This window comes from Vigna unguiculata, chromosome 9, assembly GCF_037176805.1.
Source record: "Vigna unguiculata cultivar grain cowpea cultivar isolate G323 ecotype 2 chromosome 9, ASM3717680v1, whole genome shotgun sequence".
NCBI classification, from domain to species: Eukaryota; Viridiplantae; Streptophyta; class Magnoliopsida; order Fabales; family Fabaceae; genus Vigna; species Vigna unguiculata.
In genome coordinates this window covers 42,138,734-42,153,717 of record NC_140800.1, presented here as the reverse complement: position 1 = coordinate 42,153,717, position 14,984 = coordinate 42,138,734, and the positions used below count along the sequence as shown (strand labels likewise).

Genomic DNA, 14,984 nt, shown 5'->3' with positions numbered 1-14,984 from the left:
GCATATTTAAAACTACATTTATGTGGTTGGTTGAAGTCAGTAGGTAGATAGAGGATTTGGTTATGCATTTTCCTGTTTCTGATTACTGTATGATTTCTCTCATCAAGCATTGTTTTAGTACAACCAGTGAAAATGCTCAAGAAAGAACTATTTTGGTGTAATTTTGAAATCATGTGAAGCAGGTACTACAATAAATTTCTTTTTACAATTTTAGTTTACATTATAATACATGTTTCTATCAAACTGACACAATTTTAATTTATATCACACTACACTGAAGTCATACTAAATGAAATAGTATCAAAATAATACAACTTCAAAATTACACTAGTTTGGTAATTTCGAAGTCAAAATTGCACTAATTTTGTATTTTTTTCCATTACCTGATATAAACTTTGAAGGCCTTGTGTATGTGATTGAACACTGATGTTTTTAGTTGAAGAAAATCATTTTATCAATGTAATTAGTGTAAGTACGTCTTTTTTTTCTAAGTGCATGATAATCTTCAAGTTAATGTAACGGATTATATAAACTTTAGGTTAACGCAGTTACAGTAAAAGTTTTTCTTAAGATGTGTATTATCTGCATGTAAACTAGTGTGGCGATGTCTTATCTTTTTTAAATAATTTATATATTGAAAACATTATTTATATAGGTTTAATTGTAAAACTGCTTACGCATTGTTAGAAATTAAAATATTATTTGTTAATTTTTAAAATTTATATTCTGAAAAGAATGTATAGTTAAATTTGATTAACTGGGAAAGATATATTACAATTGTTTGCACCATAGATTAAAATTATCCATATAAAATAAACTCTATATACTGTGTGTCTTTTGTGTGAATTTGGTGGGGAATACAAATTCTTAGTTTTAGTAATTGAAATACGAAAACACTATTCGTACAGGTTCAACAATTTATTTTAAAAAGATTTTTTTTAACATCATAAAACTAAATATTATAGACTACTTTCACATTTTTTAACGATTAGTTAACTTATTTATGGATTGAGGTAATGTAAAATTACTTACAATTAAAAGTGTTGAATATGACAAATTGATAACGCTTATATTCTAGAATTTACCTTACCAATTATATTTAAAATTGCAGTTTTATAAAAATTAGAAAAAACAATGGAAAATTAATATTAATAACAAATAATATCAATAGAAACACATGCATGTGTGCAGTTTTTGAGGAAAAGGGAATTTTTGTAGATATGAATTTATGAAAAATGTTTTATAGCTAGTTGAATCAATTGAGACTGCCCACATTTTTTCTAAAATTAAAAAAAAAAAAACTAAGATGAGAGAAGTTAACTTTGTCATAATTTAAGTTTAGGGTATAAGTGAATATGTTTGTTGTGTTAATATCATGTAGGGATGGCAACGGGGCGGGGCGGGTACGAGTATCATGATCCCATCCCCATCCCCATAATAAAAATTCATCCCCATCCCCATCCCCAAACCCAACGGGTATACAATTTTTGACTCATCCCCATCCCCACCGGGTAACGGGTATTTTCTTATACCCATACCCATACCCATTTTTTTATTGTTCCATATATCAATTAAATATTTTTTATAAAAAAAAATTAAAAATCACACCAACGGAATCATGATACTATCAAAATATTCAATATTAAAATAACATACTCTTTTTGATTTTCATGATGTCAAATATTAAGAAAAATATTATAATAGTATAAATCTCAAATTAAAGTATCAAATAACAACTAAATAAAATTCAAATAATTATATAAAAGCTAAAAAATTACACATTACTAAAATTTTATAATAACCAAAATATTTATTAATTTTACAAATGATCAGTGGTTTCATTTGCATTCGATCCACTTACACATAGAAAAAAAATGAAAAATTATATATGATATAATAATTGAAATTGAAAATTTTAATTACTAGAATACAATGTACCTTCTTCATCAGATTCATTTTCACTCATGAGAACATCTTTTCCTTTTAATTTTTTAACACCTACAAACACCAAATGTAGAATATCAGATGAGAATTCACAAAAAATACTAACAAAAAATATTAATAAATTTGAGTAACTTACCTAGATGGTTTGAGTTCCATATCCAACTTCTTGTACACATCAAAGCCTCTATAGTAATATGATGAAGTCGACTACGGTGAGAAGTTAATATCTGACCACCAGTACTAAAAGCAGATTCAGAAGCTACAGTTGTTATTGGAATAGCTAAAACATCCCTTGCAATTGCTTGAAGGGTTGGAAACTTTAACCCATTTGTTTTCCACCATGATAGGATATCAAATTCTTGTGTAACCGGCAAATTATCTTCTTCCAAGTAATAATCCAACTCTGTTTTCATAACTGTAGTTCTATATTTTTTCTTTTTTGCCATAAACTCTAAAAATTCATTCGCATCATTATCAACATCCTTTCCCAACTCCAATGATGTAGCTCTATAAGAAGAAGTTTCATTCTTTTTTGATTGATATTCCAAAACCAAATCATAGCACATTTGACGAATCCTACTAAGTTTCAGATCAAAATCATTACCATACAATTTATAAAAATAATATTCTAACATGTCCATCTTGTACCTTGGATCTAAAACTGAAGCAATTGCCAATATGTTATATAACAAAAAATAAAGAGAATGAGAAATATGTTATATATATATATATATATATATTATATTATATTATATTATATATTATATTACTATGTATATATATATTATATGTGTGGATATCTTATGTTTATATATATATATATATAATTATTTATATATATTATATTATTATGTATATATATTATATGTATATGCGTAGATATTTTATGCTTTTATATATATATATATATATATATATATATATATATATATATATATATATATTTCTTTTAAATTTTTATAAATTTGTAATGTTATAAATTTGTTTATAAAAGATCTCACTAGTTAAATGATTAATTTGTTTTATACGTATATATTATATATATTATATTATATTATTATGTATATATATTATATGTATATTATATTATATTATATTACATGTATATGTGTAAATATATATATATATATATATATATATATATATATATATATATATATATATAAAAGTATATTTTATTTATATGTATATATACTATATTATATTATATTATATTATATTATATTTTATGTGTAAATATATTATTTATTTATATATATTTTTTAGATTATTTAATAAATTATAAATAGTTTAGTAATTTAAGCGGGGACGGGTATTTGGGCGGGTATATATATATCCCCATCCCCAGTTGAAAATTTCGGGTATTACCCATACCCATACCCATACCCAGTCAAAGCGGGGATTCCCCGTCAAAACGGAGACGGGTTCGGGTGATACCCACGGACACGGGTTTATTTGCCATCTCTAATATCATGTGATTTATTTAGAATAATAAAGTCAATGAGGAGAGAAATAAGATAAGAGAATTAATACTATAATCCCATAAAAAATGATTATATCTATTTATTTTTAAAATTTAAGAATAAAACTATATCAACATATGAAAGAATGACAAATTTCAATTTTACAATATATTTAATCTTTAATATTATTATTGATTATAAAAACAAAATCATTGATAATAATAAAAATATTATTACTTTTTCGGGGAGATAGACTATTTTTTCTCTCTAGTATATTTTTATTTGAAATTTTACTTAACTTTAAAAGTACAGCTTTTATCTACATACATTCCATACGGGACTCCACCCACTCAACTCAGAATATTCTCACAATATCAACAATATCATTGAATGTCTTTCTATCCTTCACTGTATATGACCTTTTAAAGCCAAAACACAAGCATGGCTTCTGATCTTTGAAGATGAAGAAAAGGGAAGCGCAGTACAGAACTAATGCAATTAATAGCAGCAAATCCCTTGACAGAACCAATTCGCACTATAGCAGCTGATTCAGAAAATGCAGTAAACAGTAATTGTAAGAAAAATGGAGAGAGCTTGAGAGCTTTTATTGTTATAACAAAAAATGGTGAGTTAATGATATACATGAAACTTAACTACTCATTAGTGGGAAAGAAAATCCACAATCTAGTGAGTGTCCCCATCAAAGAGTCAATATCGTCTGTAAGTACTAGGCAGAAAATGCTAGTTGCAGATAATTACCAATTCAGTATGTTAATTTCAAACGACGATTCACAAATGTGAAGTCTCGATCTCAACTTTCAACATTATCAACTTTTGGGAGTTCTACATCATCATCATCCACATCATCAATGGGAATGTCTTCATTATCATCACTAATGCCTAGAAATGCATACGAAATGTTGTAAGTTGTTAGTTCAAAACGAAATATTGTATGTCTCCAAGATATTCTCCAGATTTCGCTTCTATCATTTTTTGAAAAAAAAAATGGACCGATTCTAATCTATGACCATTAAAAAGGCTAAACTTTACCACTTTTAACTGAAAGAGGAGGATAAGGTGAAAAGTCCTTTGCGTCAGGATTTTTATCAAGAAGATATGGAAGTTCCAGAAGCTGCAAAAAAGATTCTGTCTGAGGGTTTCGGAGATTCGCTGAAAAAAAAAAGAGAAGAAAATACATGAGAGGTCAAGAGAGAAGAGTAACTCACAAGTAACTCTTAATTGTGACTAATTCAGAATAGAGATTCACAATTTCACATTCAATTTAAAGGAATATTTTTAGTTTGACTTAGAGCCTATTTTACTGTATTACCGCACCACAAAATGAAAAAATCAAACTTTATACTAACATAAGCACAAGAATGGGAAGACACAATAGTCGACACTGCCTAATCATAACATGCATATAAGATGTTCATGCATGGGAACTCCCGAAGTATGCATGAATAAGATTATACAGCTACAAGTTAGCCCAATCACTTAACTGATCATGATTAGAATATCTTTATCCAGAAAACAAGATGAGCTTAGTAATTGAAAACAAAAGAAATACCAGTCAAAGCACCATCAAAATTGGACCGTGAAGGGTCATAGGAAGGAGCTGTTCTAACAAATTCAAATGGTTTGCACCCCTTCTCACGCAGCCTGCTTCTAACCCATTCAAGACAATCTTCCATCTCGAGATTTAAACCTCTGTCAGCAAGTACATATGGCATTGTTATTATTATTATTTGAAGGGGGAGAGAAAAAAAGCAAAACAATTGTAGAACTAAAATCCTAATTGTCAATTATGGTGTTTTCACATGCACAAGCACACCTGAAGTCTGCACCTTTGGTGGTTAAAGGGAAGATAGGGTTGAACTTCCGTGTTATCGCTAACCATTCTTCATCATACTGAATCTCATAGGGTCCTGCATCCGATTCAATTTCCACAATCTAAAGACACAGAACATGCCATGATTGTAATGCCTAACTTAAATGGCTATCACAGAAGATTAACCCTGAAAATTATCATTGCATGCCTATACCTGTAAGAAATCACGCCCCGCAATACATTTGTCCAGTGCAAGGAATTTTGTCAGTGGACCTCCTTCACCATGTTGAACCAGAGCAGCAAACTTGCAGTGTAAGTGAGCCGAAAACCAATAATTTGGTTTCAGTTTTTCTAGAAGTTCAGCAGCTGCTTTACTCCCTAATCTTTTTTCCTCTATCTGACAAATATAAGCCTTATTAGGTACACAAATAAGATACTGCCTTGTTATAGAAATTTAATGAAACACTATACAAGTAATCAAAGACCATAGTCCAATCTGGAGCAGATTCTCAATAAATACGTTTAGGGAAAAAAAAAGCAAATAAGATGAAAAAATGAAATATGGAAAAAGTTCAAAATTAGCTGGCGGGTTGTGTATAAGCTAATTTAGAACTGCTCTCTAATTTAACATAAAGGTTATTTGAACTTCTTGCATAAGCTAATTTTAACTTAAAAGCCATTTTTTTCTCTCCTACAGTTACTTGTTAAGAAGTTTCATCCGAACAGGGCATAAAGGCCAATGATAATGCAATATGATGGTTTCACATTCCCTCTAAAATAACTTTATGTTTCTCATTTTTTTATAAAACAGAGATGAGACTATCATCCTAGCTTAGTTCTTAGCTTTCTCAATGTTGCGGAATCCTTGACAAAAAAATACAAGCAAATCAAAATCCAGCATTCGCAACACAAAGAATAATTATTACTAAACTCTGGCAGTTTCATTAAGTTAAAAATTTTCAACAAGCCCCACCTCTTGCCTAAAATAGTGCTTGCGCCGAACAAGCTCCTCCCAATCCCCATAATCAGTGATTCTCAGTGGCCAATCATGCGAAAGAAAAATATCAATGGGCTCCTTAAGTTCCATTAGTTTACGAACATCATACTCACGAACATGATACACAGACCTAATGGTACTCTGATCATAGGGAGGCCTCTCAAATCGTCCTGCTCAAACAAACACCTAACATCATTCAGTAATCGGCAAACAAACCCAATTCAGATTCAACCCTTTAAAAACCCACAATTCACAAACAGATAAACAACCTAATTTATAGTGTCGACCATTATAAATCCCAGAGAGACCACCAATTCGGACATTCCCAAACCTCACCACCCCAGCAGCACCCAAGAAGTAGATATTAGGAGCAACCCATCCTCCATAGTACCTAAAACAAACACATACCAAAAGCTTATCAAAACCCTAAATCACACAGCAACAGTCAAGATTTTAGAAGAACAGTCCGTGACCGTAATTTTGGCAGGAAAATCAATGTTTTTAAGTCACAACTGTCGAAACCCTAAATCGCATTGCAACAGAACAGTTATTAGAGTTTGAAGCTGAGGTGAACTAACAGTTCCCAGAGATAATTGGACGCTTCGTGGTTCCCCCCGATGAAGATGGTGGGGTAAGGGGCAACCTCGGCGCCGGAATAGTACTTCCAGAAGGAATTCATGGAGCGATACTTGGGCGGGACGTTCAAGCTCTTCAAGTCCTGCTCGTTCCTAACCGCTTGGAAATCACCGCAGCAAAGGAGAAGGTCGATTTTCGTGTTCTGGGATTTCTCCAAGTGCTGAAGGGTTCTGTAAACGTTGTCCAGGTCGCCATGCATGCACCCTTCCACCGCAATCTTCATCCTTGCTCGCTTCACTGATCTGATCGAAAACCCTGACAAAAACCCTAATTTCTCGTTTCCGTTATTTCTTAGCGGATAAATTTAAATAGTCTCCTTCCATTTTCCATTATCGGTCAATTTTTTGAAAATTGAAATACGACGATAACACACAACTGTCATTCCAGAAGTAACCATATTAAATTAACTAAGAAAGAACATACTCCGCGTTTTTGTTTTTTTTTTTTTTCAGAAAAAGAAATTCAACTGATATTGCTCACTTAAGTAACTTTTTTCTTGTAAAAACTTGCTACAAATGTTATAATTTCATGGCAAACTTCTGAGAAATTGTTCACAGTATGAGTATTTTTTATATATTTAAGGTTTTTCCACATGAGTAAAATAAATAAACATATTTACATGTATAAATAGTTAAGAGGAAAACAATCATTCAATTCAAGTAGTGAAAACCCACATGTTTTTTTTTTTTTTTTTTTTTTTACTTTTATATCTTAACTGTTACATGACGGGCATAATAAGGCAGAGGGTATGAGTCTTTGGTGTTGTATTATGTGGCCAGGAACAACACACGAAACGTGCAAGTCTCTCTTTTTCTTCCTCCTTTTTGTTTTTGCTACTTCTTCTTCTTCTTCACTCTTCACTTCTGCTACCTAAAATGGCGTTGGTGAATCCCTTCGTGTCTCCCACTCGAACTTTCCTCCCTTTGCGCGTTTCCGCGCCGCCAAACAAGGGACTACGTTGGACTCTCTACTCCCCTTCCTTCAAACCATCGCTAAGATCCAAGCACGTCACGTGTGGCGCCACTGCGGACATCAAAGCTGCACCTTTAGCTGACAGCGAAGCAGATGGCGCAGTTCTTGAGGTTCCAACCAGCGAGGAGGAGGTAAAGGTGGAGTATAACTGGACGGAGGAATGGTACCCTTTGTATCTCACTAAGAATGTTCCCGAAGATGCACCCTTGGGGCTCACAGTGTTTGATAAACAACTCGTGTTGTTCAAGGATGGCAATGGCCAGTTACACTGTTACGAAGATCGCTGCCCCCACAGGTTACTCACTGCTTATTATGATTGTAGTTGAGGGTTGAATTTGGTGGTTTTCATCCTATCTGCTTTCTTTGATCTCACCTGGAATTTGCGATTACTTTGACTTTAATCGTGCTCCCAATTACTGAAAATTCTGTAGTTTCACTGATTGCTGATGTTTGTGTTTGTCAAATGATGGACCTTGTGTCTTCGTACAATTCAGGTTAGCCAAACTGTCAGAGGGACAGTTGGTTGATGGAAGGCTTGAGTGTCTATACCATGGATGGCAATTTGAAGGGGAGGGCAAATGTGTGAAGATACCACAGGTTGGTAATGCACCTGCTATTATCCTCGGCTAAATCAAAGTCCCATTATGCTGATAAGTGATCATTCTTTTTTTGTCTGTTTTCAATAGCTTCCAGCTGATGCCAAAATCCCTAGGACAGCTTGTGTTAAAACATATGAAGTGAGGGACTCTCAAGGTGTAATTTGGGTGTGGTTGTCCCTCAAAACACCTCCAAATGATAGTAAACTACCTTGGTTTGAGAACTTTGCAAGGCCGGGATTCACAGACATTTCAACAATTCATGAACTCCCTTACGATCACTCTATTCTCCTGGAGAACCTGATGGATCCTGCTCATGTCCCTATCTCACATGACAGAACGGATTGGACCGCAAAAAGGGAGAATGCTCGGCCACTGAGTTTTGAGGTGACTGAACGAACTGATAGAGGGTTTGCAGGTTGGTGGGGTGCTGAGAAAGATGGGTCCAAGCCTAACTTCTTGAGGTTTGAGGCTCCGTGTGTTCTACAAAATAACAGGGAATTTGCTGATAAGAGTGGTGTAACAAACTACTTCACTGGCCTGTTCCTCTGTAGACCAACTGGGCAAGGGAAATCCATGCTTATAGTGAGGTTTGGATCAACAAGATCATCATCTCTGCTAGTAAAACTGTTTCCTAAATGGTACTTCCATCAAAATGCATCCACGGTTTTTGACCAAGACATGGGATTCTTATCATCTCAGAATGAAATTCTCTTGAAAGAGAAGGTTCCAACAAAGCACCTTTATCTGAATCTGAAGTCATCAGACACATGGGTTGCTGAATACAGGAAGTGGATGGACAAAGTGGGGCATGGGATGCCATATCATTTTGGTCACAGCACTATCTCTTTGCCCAAACAACCTGCTGTGGTTGAACATGCACCTGCTGGACTCGTTGCAGGACAATCAGCTTCCTCACCTGCCAAAGGGGGCATTGGATCAATTCATGCTCCAAATTTAGCCAACAGATATTTTAGGCATGTCATACATTGCAAAGAATGTAGAACCGCAGTGAAAGCTTTCCAAGCTTGGAAAAATGCCCTTTCAGCTGTGGCAGTTACATTAATCGCTTTGGCAATTCTTGTATCTGGGAAACAGTGGAAGGCCATTCTCTTGGCATCTGCTTCCCTGTGCTCTATTGGAGTCTATGCTTGCTCAAGAGCCATTGCGATGAACACCACAAACTTTGTTAGGACACATAGGAGATTGTGAGTGAAAAGTTGGAAAAATCGTTGTTCAAATGAATACATGTAGTTTCTCTAATGACTAAATGAGTTACAGATTGATTGGGTTTGGCACAACATTTGTATAGTTTTCAGTATTTTCTATTTTACAAAATTAGATTTGAGCTAAAGTAATTTTATATTTCTAAGATTTTAATACAAAACTGTTTTTGTACAAGATCTTATAAACTTTCAAAATCAATAGAAGTTTATCTCTGTGGTTCAAACCAGAAAGGGAAAAGGAGAAAAAAGTTCTACCTGTTAATAATTTAAGGCAGAGATCTGATCATTCTCTGGCAGAAAAGCCTCGTTATATTATCGGTGGAGACATTATGAATATTTTCTCAAATTCAGACCGACCATGACTTCATATAATGCGTTCTCTCAGGGAGCATAAGCGTTCATTTCATTTGGTAAAACAACAACATTTATACAAGTTAATAAACATACAAAGATGGTACAAATTGATTGTTTTTAGTAACAATTCAATCTTAAAAAATGAATAACCAGACAATGCCTTTCAGCAATGCTGCATCTGTCAGACTCAAGTAAGACGAGGTATAATATAACTACAATTTTCAGGACTTAGAAGCCATGCTCCACCACCATTCGAGTGGAAGTTTTGGTACTAGGAAGTAGGAGGTTCTCCCAACCACTTTGCACGAAAGCCTGTTCCTTGACAATCAGAACAGCACATTGATCCCTGAACAATAACAAATTAAGGACAAATTTAAATCCCGAGTAAACCGTTAGGCTAAGATTTTACAGTTGAAGTGAGTATGATACAGGTACCTTTCCAGTGCATATGACACAGCTAGTGTTTCTAGATGGGACTTCGCAAAGCATGTTATCACCAAGAATAAAAAATCCAGTACCCGCACACCATTTACATTCGATATGCCCTTTTGAGTCGCAAGATGAACACACGATTGGCCTCGGTTGCTGTAAGCATCACAAATATACATATCAAGGACCAGCTCAGAAACATCAAACATCAAAACAAATTTTATAAATTTTAAACTTGGTGTGATATGAAAAAAATAATCTTTTCCTACAAAATATCTCGCCCAGTGATACTGATTGCATTGACTATGCAGGAACAGCTTAATAATCCAAGCGTTAAAACTTAATCACAGATTCATGGTGCCCTTTGACAAAAATGTTTCATTTAGCATTGAATTTAATTGGAACAAGCATATGTAAACTAAACTTAAATTAAGATAGGGCAAATATTTATACGCTGCGCGCATCAAAATTAATCTCGCTTACAACCCAGATAATAACCATGGTTAGTCAAAAGTCCCCAAAAACACATTAAGAAGTGAACCTTGGAAGGGTATTTGATCAAGCATAGTCATAAGACTTGATTATCCAACTACGTAATATATAAACACAGCCTTTGAATTCTACTATGCAATTAAAAGAATTCGAACACGTTAAATAAAGTTAAATTAAAAATTTTGAAAAGAGAAGGCAGTTTATGAAAACGAAAAAACCTAAAACGAAATTAAAACGAGGGGACAAAGAGAAAGAGATTGAACCTTGGAAATTAACCAGGCTCGTTCGATGCGCTTGGCGAAATCAGAAGAGGAGGAGTCCACCATAGAAACGTGGATGCGCATGCGAGAAGTTCTGTTGACCGTTACAGCATTCTTAGGAATTGGAATTTGAATTGGCGATTTCGACAAACTCTTGTGAATCACTGCAGAAGCGGTGCTACAATAGACGCACCTACTCATGTTAAAAACTCTTGTCTGCAATAATAAGGAGGAAAAAGAATGGAAGAAGATGAACGAAAGATTGTTGTTGTTATTGTTATAACAAAGAAAACACAGTCCATAATAAACATGGGAAAAGGACACTGGAAATGTCTCATACGCCCGCCATAAGAAAACTCTTGACGAACTCTTCTTTAGCCCAAATTGAAGGGTAGCCCAAAGGACCACACGTTATTGAATCTTCGGCCCAATTGTTCAATATTTTAACTTTCAATAAATCTATAAAACAATTAATATAGGTATAATTCAACATTTTATATTTTATGGATAATTGACGTAAATTCAACATTAATTGGAAGTAAACAAAAATAAAGATTGATTACAAACCATCATATAATTAATCCCTGAATCAATATATAGCTTCATCTTAAAAAAAATTAAAAATAATAATAATGACAGCATTCAATTTCATTAAATATTTATGGCATATATGCATGGCACAGCTCACATCTTCTCATAAGGCAAACCCCATGTTCAATATTTTAACCTTCAATAAAGAACTCTGATATAATTTCTATGTGTTTTTTAATTGAAAAAAAAAAGAAATTAATTTTAATAAATTTAAAATATATATTTTTTTAATTTTAATATATTTATAATGTATGAAAATAAAAAACTATAATGATAAGAATAATGGAGAGAAGGAGAGTAGTAGGTGATAGGTGGGGTATGTGGAATAAGGACAAGTTGTTGGGAAGAATGAAAGGTGAAGCACTGATTTCTTCATATTCTGAACCCTCTCATTTCAATCGCATCTCATCTCATCAACATCAACGCTGCCAAGCCCAATGGACCTCACACCCAACCAGCTCAGCCACTACAACGGCACCGACCCCTCCAAGCCCATTTACGTCGCCGTGAAGGGCCGCGTCTACGATGTCACCACCGGAAAATCCTTCTACGGTCCCGGCGGTGCCTACGCCATGTTCGCCGGCAAGGACGCCAGCAGAGCCCTCGCCAAGATGAGCAAGAACGACGAAGACATCTCCCCCTCCCTCGACGGCCTCTCCGAAAAGGAGATCGGAGTTCTCAACGATTGGGAGAACAAGTTTCAAGCTAAGTACCCCGTCGTTGGTCGCGTTATCAATTGATTTTCTCCTCTTCTTCTTCTTCTTCTTCCCTTTCCATCACCATCTCTTTGTTTCTCTGTTTCTCTAGTTCAACCCTATCCATCACCCTGGTAGTAGTAATAATATTAGTAATAGCAATAAAATTTCTCTGTCCATGCTCTGGATTAGGGATTCAGTTTCTCCTTCTGTTGCTTTCCGAATATGGGTTTGCCTTGTGTTTCCTCCAGTACTACACATCTTCTTGAAATCTCATATCTATCACCAGTGTCATGTATGTACAAAGGGGTGAAAGAGACGAAATAAAACAGAGAGAAATAAATCGAATTTTTCATTGTCTGCTGTTTTCTTTTTTTGTATTCAACTATCAATTGTTTCATTAGATTTATCGTAGTTACTGTGAAGGTGGTTTGATTTTTAGGGTTTAGTATTATATTTGCGAGATTTGAGTATTTTTCTTACAACTTTTGATTGATTTGAAAAAAAAAAAGCAAATAACCCGCTTGCGAGAATCTCCTAATTGTTTCAGAACAATTAGAAAGATATGGTTTTGACAGAGGAAAAACAAAATCCACGAAAGACCATTTTGTGCTCCCATTTTGGAATTTGGGTGGAGCGCATGCTCTTCAATTTGGTCAGAATAAGAGAGAAAGAAATTAAGGAATTTGCTCTGCTATATGAGAAATTAACTCATACTGTTCATATCACCAGGGTCAGTGATGAACATGAGTTGCTATAATGTGTAAGAATTTCTGCAGTGTAAGTGTTCATGGCTGACATAATCGTGAAGCACATAAGAATAAGAATAAAATGGAGAAATGTGAACCTACTAGGAGTATGGTTTGTTTTCATCGGCATATTTACTGATATCGAGAAAGTAAAGATAAGAGGAAGTTGAATATTTCAATGTATTGAAAATTGTAACACACAGTTAACAAGACAGGAATATTTCCCCATAGTTTTTTCTTTCATGCAAAAGATTTAGAAAGAAAAAAATTACTTTGACACGAGTTTTTATAATGACTTCCATTATTACAAATTTTTCCTAAATGTTTCCTTGATATATATTTTATATTTTATAGTTTAGACGATATTTTGATCTATCTTTTTATATTTAATTTTAATTATTTTTAGATTATTATATTTTTAAAAAAATTAAAATAAATTATTAAAAATTGATTGAAGTGATAGATAAAAGGTCAATTAAAAAATAAATTAAAATATCACTATTTTATTTTATATTATAAAAAAGTGATTAAAATAATAAATTAAATTAATTAGTTTAAATTTGATTATTTATTTTAATATGACTTTACTTTGGAATATTTTTTTATGTTTATTAAATTTTTATAATAATTTTTATTTTAACTTAAAAAGATTAACTTTAATTTGTATTTTTCAAACGTTTTTTTAATTCTAAATTATTTTAAAAATCTATTTTTCGTGATTTTTAACTGCTCTAGGAAATGAAAAAAATAAATAAACAGCCAGTTTTTCTAAATTGTAATAAAACTAATTTTCCAACCCGGGTTTTTTAGATTTAATTTTTTTTATAATAACAATAAATAATGAGTGTTATTTAATAATGTATATGATGAAAATGTGATGTTTTTAAAAATTTGTCATATGATACATATAAATGTAATCATTTAAGAAGCCAGTAAAAAACCTATTAGAAGCCAGTTTTTCTAAATTGTAATAAAAAGCCGATTTTGGTATGTAAAATGTCACAAAACCAAAAAAATAAAGCAATTTTTTTAACCGATTTAATCTACCAGAAAGTATCAAATTTAGCGTTCTTAAATTGTTTATTTATGCTATTTCCCACGTGAAAATTTTTGTTGGTGAGTCTCTCCTTTTCGTTGGAGCATTTTTTTTCCTCTTTCACCCTTTCCAACTACCATAATCAATTCACTTTTTTCTTTATTTCTTTATATCAAACATGAAAAAAATACTTAATCAATGTGTTGAAATCTTTTCATTCTAAATAAATATAAGAGTTAAATATATTTACGGTTTTTAAATTTAAATGTAAATCAAAATTATAATTAAAAGTATATTTTATAAAAGTGAATAGTGAGCAAAATTATATAAGTCAAGATAAAATTATACAAAAATTATATACATCAGTTATCAAATCCAGTATTTAATTTATATTAATATAGATAATGCAAAAACTGAATCAGAAAAAAAAGAAAAATATAAGTAACTATAAAGATCAGTGATATAAAATAACTAAGGAAGATATAAAATAAATAAACAAATAATTAGAGATTCGACTACTATTCATTATTCTTTTTTCTTGGTCTACGTTCTTCCATTTGTAGAGTCTAACTCTTGTTAACTCTACAAATGGAATGTAAAATTTAGGATTATTAACTATTTATATAACAGATAATACTTCTTTTATATATGAAAAGTACTATGACGTATTATTGACTTCATGGATGATGGAATTTTAAGTACAATTTTTATAT

At 32.5% G+C, this 14,984-nt stretch overlaps 4 protein-coding genes across 5 annotated transcripts; 2 read left to right on the top strand and 2 right to left on the bottom strand.

Moving 5' to 3' along the window:
* Positions 1–3,619: 3,619 nt before the first annotated feature.
* On the bottom strand, positions 3,620–7,284 carry DBR1 (debranching enzyme 1). Of its 2 annotated transcripts, XR_014984469.1 has the most exons (9): positions 6,814–7,284; positions 6,505–6,626; positions 6,212–6,405; positions 5,453–5,635; positions 5,242–5,360; positions 4,978–5,117; positions 4,458–4,577; positions 4,167–4,307; positions 3,620–3,951 (listed from the first exon to the last, which is right to left on the bottom strand). XR_014984469.1 is itself a non-coding variant. In XM_028048010.2 (8 exons), exons 1-8 carry the CDS (start codon positions 7,092–7,094, stop codon positions 4,219–4,221), a joined length of 1,248 nt encoding a protein of 415 aa, XP_027903811.2. In that variant the 5' UTR covers positions 7,095–7,282; the 3' UTR covers positions 3,980–4,218. The 2 variants fall into 2 exon arrangements, 1 of the variants encoding a protein (XP_027903811.2); XM_028048010.2 differs by lacking the exon at positions 3,620–3,951 and having other exon boundaries at positions 3,980–4,307; positions 6,814–7,282.
* Positions 7,285–7,620: 336 nt separating this feature from the next.
* TIC55-II (translocon at the inner envelope membrane of chloroplasts 55-II) lies at positions 7,621–9,740 on the top strand. The gene is made up of 3 exons (XM_028086609.2): positions 7,621–8,138; positions 8,338–8,440; positions 8,530–9,740. The coding sequence occupies exons 1-3, from the start codon at positions 7,747–7,749 to the stop codon at positions 9,649–9,651; spliced, it is 1,617 nt and encodes a 538-aa protein (XP_027942410.1). The 5' UTR covers positions 7,621–7,746; the 3' UTR covers positions 9,652–9,740.
* Positions 9,741–10,066: 326 nt separating this feature from the next.
* LOC114196088 (DnaJ/Hsp40 cysteine-rich domain superfamily protein) lies at positions 10,067–11,516 on the bottom strand. Its single transcript, XM_028086611.2, has 3 exons — positions 11,204–11,516; positions 10,455–10,604; positions 10,067–10,365 (listed from the first exon to the last, which is right to left on the bottom strand). Exons 1-3 carry the CDS (start codon positions 11,399–11,401, stop codon positions 10,291–10,293), a joined length of 423 nt encoding a protein of 140 aa, XP_027942412.1. The 5' UTR covers positions 11,402–11,516; the 3' UTR covers positions 10,067–10,290.
* Positions 11,517–12,119: 603 nt separating this feature from the next.
* On the top strand, positions 12,120–12,846 carry MAPR2 (membrane-associated progesterone binding protein 2). The gene has a single exon (XM_028086890.2). It carries the CDS (start codon positions 12,229–12,231, stop codon positions 12,529–12,531), a length of 303 nt encoding a protein of 100 aa, XP_027942691.1. The 5' UTR covers positions 12,120–12,228; the 3' UTR covers positions 12,532–12,846.
* The last annotated feature ends 2,138 nt before the right edge of the window (positions 12,847–14,984 follow it).

Excerpts from the sequence above, each read along its gene's own strand:
- DBR1 (XM_028048010.2), bottom strand. The coding sequence starts at position 7,094 with ATGAAGATTGCGGTGGAAGGGTGCATGCATGGCGACCTGGACAACGTT. Across the intron at positions 6,627-6,813 it reads TCCAATTATCTCTGGGAACT|GTACTATGGAGGATGGGTTG; the intron begins GTTAGTTCACCT and ends TGTTTGTTTTAG. Across the intron at positions 5,361-5,452 it reads CGGGGCGTGATTTCTTACAG|ATTGTGGAAATTGAATCGGA; the intron begins GTATAGGCATGC and ends CTGTGTCTTTAG.
- TIC55-II (XM_028086609.2), top strand. The coding sequence starts at position 7,747 with ATGGCGTTGGTGAATCCCTTCGTGTCTCCCACTCGAACTTTCCTCCCT. Across the intron at positions 8,139-8,337 it reads GAAGATCGCTGCCCCCACAG|GTTAGCCAAACTGTCAGAGG; the intron begins GTTACTCACTGC and ends CGTACAATTCAG. Across the intron at positions 8,441-8,529 it reads AATGTGTGAAGATACCACAG|CTTCCAGCTGATGCCAAAAT; the intron begins GTTGGTAATGCA and ends TGTTTTCAATAG.
- LOC114196088 (XM_028086611.2), bottom strand. The coding sequence starts at position 11,401 with ATGAGTAGGTGCGTCTATTGTAGCACCGCTTCTGCAGTGATTCACAAG. Across the intron at positions 10,605-11,203 it reads GAGCCTGGTTAATTTCCAAG|CAACCGAGGCCAATCGTGTG; the intron begins GTTCAATCTCTT and ends TGATGCTTACAG. Across the intron at positions 10,366-10,454 it reads GTGTCATATGCACTGGAAAG|GGATCAATGTGCTGTTCTGA; the intron begins GTACCTGTATCA and ends GTTATTGTTCAG.
- MAPR2 (XM_028086890.2), top strand. The coding sequence starts at position 12,229 with ATGGACCTCACACCCAACCAGCTCAGCCACTACAACGGCACCGACCCC.